This window comes from Dermochelys coriacea, chromosome 1, assembly GCF_009764565.3.
Source record: "Dermochelys coriacea isolate rDerCor1 chromosome 1, rDerCor1.pri.v4, whole genome shotgun sequence".
In the NCBI taxonomy this organism is placed as follows: Eukaryota; Metazoa; Chordata; order Testudines; family Dermochelyidae; genus Dermochelys; species Dermochelys coriacea.
The window spans coordinates 251,685,065-251,696,763 of record NC_050068.2 but is presented as its reverse complement, the minus strand read 5'-3'; the positions used below and the strand labels follow the sequence as shown (position 1 = coordinate 251,696,763).

Here is an 11,699-nt window from a genome sequence, read left to right as displayed (position 1 = left end):
GCATCTTGTGATTTCTCTCAGTGTCTTTCTTGAGCCCTATTGGAGTCATAGCCCACCAGTTAAGAAACAGTAAGCTAGTGTTCTATCTTTAAAAGAGACATCCAATCCTTATTTAAATACTTCAAGTGATGGAAGATCTACTGCATTCTTAGGTAAATTGTTCCAAGGGTTAGTTAACGCCACTGTTAATGGTGGTGTTCCTTATTTCATTTGAATTTGTCTATCTTAGTATGACTTTGCTAGATTAAAAAAACATCCACTATCAGAAATCTCTTACCCATGTAGGTACTGGTAGACCAAGATTAAGTCACTGCTTAGCCATCTTTTAGATAAACTAAACAGATTGAGCTTCTTAAGTCTCTTATTGTAAGGCAGGTTTTCCAGGCTTCAGATCATTCTTATTGCTCTTTTCTGAACCCTTTTCAATATCCTTATATAGACACCAAAATTGGATGGAATTTTCCAGTAATGGTCTCACCAATGCCATACATAGAGGTAATGCCTCTTCTCTGCTTCTACTCAATACTTCCTTGTTCAAATATAAAAGGATTGTGTTAGCCACAGTGTCACACTAGGAGCTCATGTTCAGCTGGGTATCTAAATCCTTTACAAAGTCACTGCTTTTCAGGACCTAACCTCAACCCTCTTTGCTCCAGTTATGTAGAAGCTTTATGGGGGAAAAATTAATCAATAGTCTACAATTTTAAGCATCCAGCATTTGGAGGTGCCAAACCCTTGAGCATTCATAGTTATTTTTGAAAAACATACTTGGTACGTAACACAAAAGTAGCTCAATATATTTGACAAATATAAACACTGGGTGACTAGTCTCATATAAAGAAAAACTTATCAAGGGTGAGTCTTTATTTTTAAAATCTGTACAGTCTTATAACTATTTCTAGGAGTGGGGTCAGCACACCTGAATGTCCTATACTGTGCATCATTAAACATTAATCTTGAGGCAGTAAAATCAATCTTCTGAATTTGTGGGTCTGGTCAGAGTCAAAGAGTTTGTATAGAGGTATGCTGCCGCTATTCCCAATGCACCAAAACATTTACATATGTGCTTAAGTCCTTTCTATTCAGCAAAGCAACTGAGCAAATGCTTAATCTTAAAAGTGTGATTGCATCCTGTTGAGGTCAATGGGATTTAAACACGGGTCTACAGTTTATTATGTGATTAAGTGCTTTGCTGAATAGGGATGGACTGCTGCATAGGAGCCTGGGGGCCTTTCCCCCACCTCACTTCACTTCAAAAAGCCTACTGTACAGAATTACTGAGTCTCTTGTACTTGTGTGGTATTTACGTAGCTGGAGTTATAGCTCTGTGAAGGGCTATGGAATTTTATTTCTTTGGTTTATGCTCTTAAAGTTAATGTTATGGTTTTTAAAAAGTTATTATTCCGTCAGGATAATTAACAATAAGCATCAGAATGATCTTGCTCGATCATGGAGGTGTCATATATTTGTTATCAGTCCAAGATTTTGGAGAAATGCTGAAGAAACTCAGTATGTCTCTTGGAACGTATGTGGGTAGACCATCAGATTGACAATGACATTTTCATGCTCTCTCTTTTTGTGGATTCTGGAGTGATTCCGAAGTCCAAAGCATGACACACAGGCTTGTGAGCAGAACGAGCAAAGTCCTTGGTGAGCGTCTTGGTAGCTATAGCAGTAGTTTGAGGCTTTTCCCTTGCAGCTAACTATCAATTATTTCTGTTTACCTCTTTTTATTATTTACGTCTTCAAAGGTTTGGAGAGCTTGGAGTGCTGTATGTTGCCATGCTGATCTATTTAACGCAGTCTTCTCAAGATCATCTAGTTTTATTGCACAAAAGTGTGTGATCTTCTTGATGCTGTCCTTGTTGCGCTTTCTGGGGCAGCCTCGATTCCGATGTCCTTGTGCCAATTCTCCGAAGAAAATTTTTCTGGGAAGTCAATATTCAGGCATCCTAATGATGTGTCCAACCCAGCGTAGTTAGGCTTTTATCAGCATGGCCTTGATGCTTATTGCATTTGACTTTTGGAGAACCTCCAGGTTCGTAATTTTGTCCTGCCAGCGGATCCTCATAATGGCATGCAGAGATCGCATATGGAAGGTCTCTAGATGTTTGATATACCATTTGCATGGTGTCCAGGTCTCACAGCCACAGAAGAGAGATGTGAGCACAAAAGCATTATAAAGTTTTATTTTTGTTGAGAGGGTTATGTTGTGGGATTTCAGGACTCTGTTATGTAGCTTTCCTAATAACTGAGAATACTTTTTGCGAATACAGACTAACACGGCTGCTACTCTGAAACCTAATAACTGAGAAGCTTTCTGTATCCTGTTCGTGATCTCTTTGTTAAGAGATCCATCATTGGATCCATCCATTCCACTAATGGATATTCTAGGGGATATGGCACAGAGCTGTGAAGATGATTGGTACAACAACACAGTTTTCTCCAGGCTGATTGTGAGGCCAAACAATTTTGATGCTTCAGCGAAGTGATCTACGATGCACTGATGATCTCCCTGTGTGCGTGCTAGGAGGGCACAATCATCCGCAAAGAGTGCTTCTCTTATTAGTAGTTCTGTTACTTTTGTTTTTGCATTAAGCTTTGTAAGATTGAAGACTGAGCTGTCGTGTCTGTATCTGATGTATATGTCTCAATTGAGCCCACTTGTAGCATGGTCCAAGATTTTGGAGAAAAGCTGAAGAAACCAAGTATGTCTCTTGGAATATAAAAGGGTTAAATAATGCAAGCCTTGTGAAGTGTGGTTATCATAGGGTGCCAGCTTTCTAATCGCACAAAACTGAACACCCTAGCCCCGCCCCTGCTCCAAGGTCATGCCCCTGCCACTCCCCTTCCCCGAGGCCCTGTCCCCCGCTCACTACATTCCCCCTCCCTCGGTGGCTCGTTCTCACCTACCCTCACTCGCTTTCACTGGGCTGGGGCAGGTGGTTGGGGTGTGGGAGGGGGTGAGGACTCTAACTGGGGGTGCAGGCTCCAGGGTGGGGCCAGGGATGAGGGGTTTGGAGTGCAGGAGGGGGCTCCAGGCTGGGGGGTGGAGCAGAGGGGTTCAGGATGTGGGAGGGGGCTCTGGACTGGGGCAGAGAGGGGTGAGGGTGCAGGCTCAGAGCTGGGGCAGAGGGTCGGGGCGTGGGCTTACCTCAAGCAGCTCCTGGTCAGCAGCACAGCGGGAGAGCTAAGGCAGGCTTCCTGTCTGTCCTGACTCTGTGCTGCACCCCAGAAGTGGCCAGCCCGTCCGGCTCCTAGGAGGAGGCACATCAGGTGGTTCTGTGCGCTGCTCCTGCCTGCAGGCACATCCCCCCCCCAGCTCCCATTGGCCACGGTTCCCAGCCAATGGGAGTGCAGAGATAGTGCTTAGGATGGAGACAGTGCGCAGAGCCCTGTGGCCCCCCCACCCAGGAGCCGGACCTGCTGGCCATTTCCAGGGCTCAGCAGAGAGCAAGGACAGGTAAGGATTAGCCTGCCTTAGTGCCGCAGCACCATGGACCGGACTTTTAACGGCCCGGTCAGCAGTGCTGACTGGAGCCACCAGGATCACTTTTCGACAGGGTGGTTCAGCCGAAAACTGGACACTTCGTCACCCGCGGTTATCGCCCCTGTGACAGCTACTCTGGCGCTGTTGGAGGAGGCTTGTTTTGCTACATAATGGAACTGGAATAAAATTGGAAGTGGTGGCGGTGGGTCCCCTGGGCTCACGGATCCCCCGCTCCCCACAACATGTGCCGGCTAGGGGGTGGCAGCAGCCCGGGGGAAGGCCAGAGAGGGTTGGGAGGGGCATGTGTCCGCGGCCTCCCCTCCGCCCGGCGCCTCTAGACACGCCCTGGCCGAGCACGGGGAGCGAAGCCCAGCCTAGCGTCAGAGCCGCCCCGCGGGGCGCTGTCTTGGGACAGCCACTGCCGCCTCGCCAGGGCCCCGTCGAACTACAACTCCCATGATGCACTGGGGCGACCGAGTGTCTTCCGCCTTCTCCCCTTGCCTTTGCGCATGCGCCAGAACACGGGTCCACTCTAGCGGCGTCCGGGCGTGCCCGCCAGAGCGGGTTTTGTATCCGGGGGTAGAGGTTAACCTCAATGCGGAGTGCCGGAGACTTCCGGGCTGGTGTCTGGCGGGGTCGTCCAGCCTTTCCCCCCCCGCCCCCCTGGCTCTGGCCGCTGGGGATGGATGAGGATGGGTTGCCCCTCGTGGGCTCCGGCATCGACCTGACCAAGGTATGGCCTCACCCCTCCCCCACTTCCCTGTATGGGGGGCAATTGCTGCCTCCCCCTTCACCTCCGCTTCCCCGGCGCGGGGGCTGGGAGTTGGGGGAGCCCCTTCCCCTGGGGCCTGCTCCCCTCTGCCTGGCGTGTGATCCTCGCTAGCCCCCCTCCCAGCCCCACCAGCAGAGCGCTCCGGGGCGGGGGACTGAGTTTGACGGATCGATGGTGGTTTCTCTTCTCTCACTCCTCGCACACCGAGGAGTGTTTCCCTTTCCGGGGGGGGGGGGGAGTTGAGCCTCAGATGTAAAGCAGGAGCCTGCGAGTCACCTCGAGCGAGTCGCTGATGTTTTTTCCGTGGCAACGTGAGGGAACTGTGTTTGCACTTCCGTGCAGGATGCAGTCATGACTCGTCTGCGCCTTATACTTCAGTAGGAATGTAGCGTGCCATGCCCGTGAAGTAATATTGACACATGCGTGAGAAATCAGTGGCCGTTCAAAAAATCTTATGTCTTGAGTATTCAGGGCTATAAAGTAGATTCTATACAACCCCATTCAGAAGCTGGGAATGTGTTTCTAATGATGTACATAGCATTCATTTCTTGCTCTGTGAAATACAGGATATTAAAATAGTAATGTTCCAATTATCTTCATGCTTCTTTTCCCGCCTCTTGTTAGTGTCTAACAAGACCTTTAATGTCATGCTATTGGAGCTAAAGCTAATGCTGGATACCATCTCAAATCTAAATGCTTTGCTTTCTCTAATGCTAGAAGTTATGAGAACATTGGCTGATCTGTTGAGTATGGAATAATAGAAATGTAGGGCTGGAAGGAATGTCAAAGTCCTCAAGTCCTGCACTGAAACAGGATCAAGTAAACCTAGACCATCCCTGACAGGTGTTTGTCTATAGTGTTCTTAAAAACCTCTTATGATGGGGATTCCACAACCTCTCTTGGAAACCTATTTCTTAGCTTAACTACCCATGTAGTTAGAAAGTTTTTCCTACTGTTTAATCCAGCGGTTCTCAAACTTAATTGCATCATGACCCTCTTCTGACAACAAAAATTACTACATGACCCCAGGATGGGGGACTGAAGCCTGAGCCCTTCCTGGGCAAGGGGGTGAGAGGAGAGGGGCAAAGCTGAAGCCCAAGGACTTTTGCCCTGGGCAGTGGGCATGTAACCTTAGCCCCCCTTTCCAGGGCTGAAGCCTTTGGCTTCAGCTCCAGGTGGTGGGGCTCAGGCTTGGGCTTCAGCCGTGGGAGGTGGGGCTCGGGCTTCGGCCTCAGCCTCACGTCTAGGCCCCAGCAAGTCTAACGCCAGTCGTGGCCCACTTTGGGGTCCTGACCCACAGTTTGAGACTACCTAATCTAAATCTCCCTTGCTGCAGATTAAGCCCATGACTTTTTGTCCTGTTTTCAGTATACACAACGAGCAATTGATCAGTTCTGTTTATAATAGCCCTTAACAGTCTTCAAATATGTTATCATGTCCCCCCTCGCTCTTCTTTTCTCAAGACTCAACATATCCCATTTTTTTTAATCTTTCCTCATAGGTCAGGTTTTCTAAACCTTTTATCATTTTTGGTCCTGTCCTCTGGACTCTCTCCAATTTGTCCACGTTCCCTAAAGCTGATACCCAGATTTGGACGCAGTACTCAAGTTGAGTGTGTGTTCCCAGTGCCAAGTAGAGTGAGACAGTTACCTCCTGTGTCTTCCATACAACATTCCTGCTAATGTTAGCGTTTTCATAACTGCATCACCTTGACTCATTCAATTTGCAGTCCACTATAACCTGCACATCTCTTTCAGCCGTACTACCACCTACCCAGTTATTTCCCACTTCGTAGTTTTGCATTTAATTTTTCCTTACAAAGTGAAGTACTTCATACTTGTCTTCATTGAATTTCATCTTCTTGTTACAGGTTCCAGCTATTCAGCAGAAAAGAACTGTGGCATTTCTAAACCAGTTTGTGGTTCACACAGTGCAGTTTCTCAACCGTTTTTCTACTGTTTGTGAAGAGGTATGTTCATAGTGCATCACTTTGCATCAGTCTTCACGTGGATGAACATATACTAGTATAGTATTGCTCTGATTTCTGCATCTTTCAGTGCCAGTTGACCATGATATTAGTTGGAGTTGAAAGAATTAGTCCACTGTCCACTTACGGTTTAGGCTGAGTAAGTGGACTAGTGCAGATTTCTTCACCTTTGTATAAGAAACCTCTAATTTTACTAAGCAAATAGCCCATTTTTATTAAGTCTTGAAGTTTGGACATTTTACATGATTTGACAGTCTTAGAGACTGTTGTCTTCCACAAAGCAGGTATGATACAAATGGCAGCAGTGCAAACTCTCCTACCTTATCGATGTGTTTCAACCATGAAGTAGAGAGACCAGCACAGGTTGAGAGGGTACTTCATTCTCCATGCCTATTCAGTTCCTTTTTCTTTTGGCAGAAACTGCCAACAGAACTACCTGTTAAACATTAGTAGTGATGGTTGTGTGGAGTTGTAAAATAAATATCTCAGTCCATTTAATCTCAATCAAAAGTCTAATAAGCCATCAGATTAGGTTTTTTGGTGTCATTATATGCTTTATTGTGGGTTTGTTTTGTTTTTTTGGTCTTCCAAGTACTGGGAGTTTGAGGATAGTGTAGGATTAGACATACACATAGTACATTACCAAGAAACTGGGAGTAAGGAGGAAGATGATGGAGTTTCAGCATTAACTCCTTCAGCATGGCTCAGCCATTTAAAAATTTGCTGTAGCTTATTTGAAGCTGGGGAACTGGGTCCATTTCATAAATCTGATCCTGCTTCATAGCTGGATAATGTAACTATCCAGTATCACCAAACTATCCAACTTTTGACTTGCTTCTCTGTCTTGCTCCTTCTGACTCCATTTTTTTAAAGAAGGTAATGATTTAAGATGCTTTTTTGTCCTATAGCTTTAAATGACTAATTTAAAAAAAAAATTGACATGTAGTTCATAATGTGAGCCAGTTTTTAGTTGCTGTTCTTTCAAACGGCTAAAGTCAGCCGACAGTGACAGGTTTTCAAAGTGAATTTAGTGCCTATGAAAATGTTCCATATTGACAGCACAAGAAAGTCTTCTGGTTAGCCACAGGCAGCACCATACAAGCTGTCTTCCTTCTGAAAGGGCTTCTTCTGAAGATGAGTTGTTAGTTTGGTCTCGGTGTGCTTTCTTGCCTCATCATTTTTGCTGAGGATGTCAGTAGTAGCTTTTTTGTGATTGTCGTTTAGCTTGCTTTAGAATACCAAACAGCCTTATCCAGTGCTAACAATTTAGTCAAATTGGATTTGACAATACAGATATAAAAGATTCTGTTATCTATTAATGCTGCCTTGAGTCATTCTCCTGACTCTTAAATGTAATATTTGGCTATTGTGCCAGCGTAAAGGGTTGAGGAGGAGAAACAAAACATAATTCTGGATTTTTAACAGAGCAAGATCTTGGTATTTGTGGCAGCTTGACTACCTCAACAGAATTTTTGTCAGTACTCCAAAATCTAGGACATTTCTGTGAAGCCATAGGACCGCAATATCTCCTTAGGATGCCTATTAAATACACGCTTTCCAAAACGGAACTATATATTTAATCAACACACACAAACACTGTTAACTCTCATGCACAAACTACATATTTTAAATGGGTAAATATGAATTTTGTGAAACATAATAAAAAAATGAATTTAAGTACAAAAACTATATTGAATGTAAAGGCCCTGACTTAAATTGACAAAAGCCAGGAAGTTCAGAGTTGAGTCTGACTCTGTCCTCAATTTGAATTTCCTGGCTTTTGTCAAATTAAACAAGACATATAATACTATGCAGCTGCTTTTGTATGTATCCCCAAGTGGCTTGCTGTTTGTTTAAAAGAAAAAACAAAAAAAACAGCGGATTAACTTATTGTAAAAGACAAATCATGTTTTACTAATTTATTAGAGTTCTTTGAAGGGGTCAACAAACATGTGGACAAGGGGGATCCAGTGGACATAGTGTACTTAGGTTTCCAGAAAGCCTTTGACAAGGTCCCTCACCAAAGGCTCTTACATAAATTAAGTTGTCATGGGATAAGAGGGAAGATCCTTTCATGGATTGAGAACTGGTTAAAAGACAAGGAACAAAGGGTAGGAATAAATGGTAAATTTTCAGAATGGAGAGAGGTAACTAGTGGTGTTCCCCAAGGGTCAGTCCTAGGACCAATCCTATTCAACTTATTCATAAATGATCTGGAGAAAAGGGTAAACAGTGAGGTAGCAAAGTTTGCAGACAATACTAAACTGCTCAAGATAATTAAGAGCAAAGCAGACTGAAGAACTTGAAAAAGATCTCACAAAGCTAAGTGATTGGGCAACAAAATGGTAAATGAAATTTAATGTGGATAAATGTAAAGTAATGCACACTGGAAAAAATAACCCCAACTATACATACAATATGATGGGGGCTAATTTAGCTACAACTAATCAGGAGAAAGATCTTGGAGTCATCGTGGATAGTTCTCTGAAGATGTCCACGCAGTGTGCAGTGGCAGTCAAAAAAGCAAATGGGATGTTAGGAATCATTAAAAAAGGGATAGAGAATAAGACTGAGAATATCTTATTGCCCTTATATAAATCCATGGTATGCCTATATCTTGAATACTGTGTACAGATATGGTCCCCTCATCTCAAAAAAATATACTGGCATTAGAAAAGGTTCAGAGAAGGGCAACTAAAATGATTAAGGGTTTGGAACGGATCCCATATGAGGAGAGATTAAAGAGGCTCGGACTTTTCAGCTTGGAAAAGAGGAGACTAAGAGGGTATATGATAGAGGTATATAAAATCATGAGTGGTGTGGAGAAAGTGAAAAAGGAAAAGATAATATGGGAACAAATAAATAAAAGAACTAGGGGTCACCAAATGAAATTAATGGGCAGCAGGTTTAAAACAAATAAAAGGAAGAAGTTCTTCACACAGCGCTCAGTCAACCTGTGGATCTCCTTGCCTGAAAGCTAGGTTGTGAAGGCTAGGACTGTAACAGGGTTTAAAAGAGAACCTCCATGAATTTATCTAGTTAAGTCCATTAATGGCTATTAGCCAGGATGGGTAAGGAATGGTGTCCCTAGCCTCTGTTTGTCAGAGGGTGGAGATGGACGGCAGGAGAGAGATCACTAGATCATTACCTGTTAAGTTCACTCCCTCTGGGGCACCTGGCATTGACCACGGTCGGCAAACAGGATACTGGGCTGGATGGACCTTTGGTCTGACCCAGTATGGCCATTCTTGTCTTCTTACAAAGACTTCTCTGTAAACAAGTCCAGAAACTGTAATTTTTGTGACACTCTGTCCCTCTTATTTCTCTAACATGTTGGCAAGGATTGCCATTTTCTGAGGTTTTAAAGTTCTGCTTATGAGCTGGGCAGAATCTTGCTAGCATGCCAGAAGGCAGTCAAAATGCTACATACTGCTACCCGACTTTACTGGGATGGTCTGGCTAGATATGGCAATGGTTAGATAAAGTGACAGTTCCTGTGGATTAATTTTTTTAAAATATAAGTTACATTTTAAAAGAACTTTATACAAAATTGGCTTGTGAGATGGAACTGGAGCATGGTAAGGTTTTAGTTTGTTCTGGCTTACCAATAGTTTTGACTGTAAATGACTCCCATTCACTTCCCTGTATTCTTTCTGATTTGTGTCTCTCCTCTTCTAGTCCCTCCTCGTCTGTCATTTACTTCTCACCTTTCACCTTTCACATTTTTTGATATAAGTTCTTTGAAGCAAGTAACTCTGAGGATACAGTATGTCTAACTTCATTACCCAGTACCCAGAGTAAGATTCATTAACTGTTGTACTCATTTGCATGTAGTTTCTCTCTTTCTCTCTCTATACCCATTACTTCCTTTTGGTAGCATTGCCATTAATGGAGAGAGAGCTGTAGGTAGTGAAATTTACTTTAAATGCCAACAAATGCTATATAGGAATCAGCGTGAAGCAGTGTCTCTTGGTGTATAGTTAGCACACTTCGGTCTTGTTCTAACAAGGGTTACCATGTCACTTATTTTGCATCTTCAATAGACTGAGGACATATTTCTTGTTTGTCTACATGTTCTTTGATTTACCATTGCCAGTTTTGGATTTTAAATGGGCATTGAACAGTGCTGTCATGTCTTAATTCTTTTTTTCTCCTAGAAGTTGTCAGCTCTATCTCTCCGTATCCAACAAATTGAAACAACGCTTAACATTTTGGATGCAAAGGTGTGTATGTATATGTAGATGTGTTTTGGTGGTTTTTGTTTACAATGCTCAAAGTCAGATTTCCTTATAATTAGCAGACTTTTGCACTGAAGTACAATTGTCATCAGAACTGTGCTGTAATGGAATTTAATGTATTAAAATAAATTGTCAGAATGACAACTTTAAATTACAGCTCAAGCTAAATCAAAACTTGCTGCAAACTCTTCTTTCTCATGCTTTACCACTTCATGTACAGTTTAAACAGCCATGGAGCACGGAACAAAGGAGCAGGCAGCATGTAGTAGAAAGTGATGTTGGTTTTATCCTTAGTACTGTCTCCCGTTAAGTTTTTTGTTTGGAGGAGGGAAAGATTAAATATAGTTTTATTCTTATTACAATACATAATTTGCTCCAAAACTGCACATATCACACTAACTCTGTTAACTGTTATATCTACTTTAAAGTAAAGGTCTTGGGGTTAATGTCACTAGACCGTGGTGGATTAGTTTGTGTATGGTTGGGTGTTTTTCCACCAACTTCCACATAAAGTAAAAAGTTTATTTTTAAGTAACTAGATGGCTTATAAAGCTTTAATTAAAAGTATGGCCTAAACTATGTCAAATTGCAGACAGATATATAATTTGGATGAAAAAATGTATCCTGTATGACCAAAAGATACAGCTTTGTAGTCGTCTACTTACAAATATATTTCAATTAATTAGAAAAAAACAATATAAAACTTAGACCCAGTCCTGCTTCCAGTGACATTAGTAACAATCTCGGCCTTTTGGCTAATCCCCCCTTGATTTCACTAGGAGCAGGCCCTCTGTTTGGAATTAACTCAAACTTTGGAGTGCAAAAGTTTAAGTAGAATCAGAAGGTTTCCATAGTGTGTGTATCTAGCTAGCCAGCTATCTAACCTTTCTTGAAGGTTGTAAACTAGAAGCATTGAAAAATCCTGCTTATCCAGGCTGAATAGGAGGGTTGTCCTGGATGAATATCCAATGCTGTCAACATCTGCAGAATCTAAGCAATCCATGAATGACTACAAATTGCGATTATAAATGATACTGAGTAGTTATTAGTCCAAGGAAAGAGAACCAGAATGACTCTGTAGCCTGGCAATTAGTGTACTCACTTAGGATGTTCAAGTCCTTTCTTAAGTGTGTGTTGATTTATACATAGTGGAACAGTTTCAATAGGAGACACTGAGACTGGCCTCAGAATATCTTGTAGCCTAGTGGCTCA

The 11,699-nt window shown here is 43.0% G+C and overlaps 1 protein-coding gene across 10 annotated transcripts in view; it reads left to right on the top strand.

The window, feature by feature from the left end:
- The first annotated feature begins 588 nt into the window (after positions 1-588).
- WASHC3 (WASH complex subunit 3) overlaps positions 589-11,699 on the top strand; it is a 37,482-nt gene continuing 26,371 nt past the window's right edge. For 2 of the 10 annotated variants that reach the window (XR_006282860.1, XM_043519298.1), the window contains exons 1-3: positions 4,060-4,223; positions 6,133-6,231; positions 10,407-10,472. Coding sequence is in view for 8 of the 10 variants with exons in the window: in XM_043519298.1 (XP_043375233.1) it covers positions 4,086-4,223; positions 6,133-6,231; positions 10,407-10,472 (303 nt within the window). In the remaining 2 variants the exon portion in view is untranslated. Of the gene's footprint in view, positions 594-3,245; positions 3,249-4,050; positions 4,224-6,132; positions 6,232-10,406; positions 10,473-11,699 lie in introns of those variants that run through there. The other 8 variants (XM_043519278.1, XM_043519302.1, XM_043519306.1 and 5 more) reach the window with 8 other exon arrangements.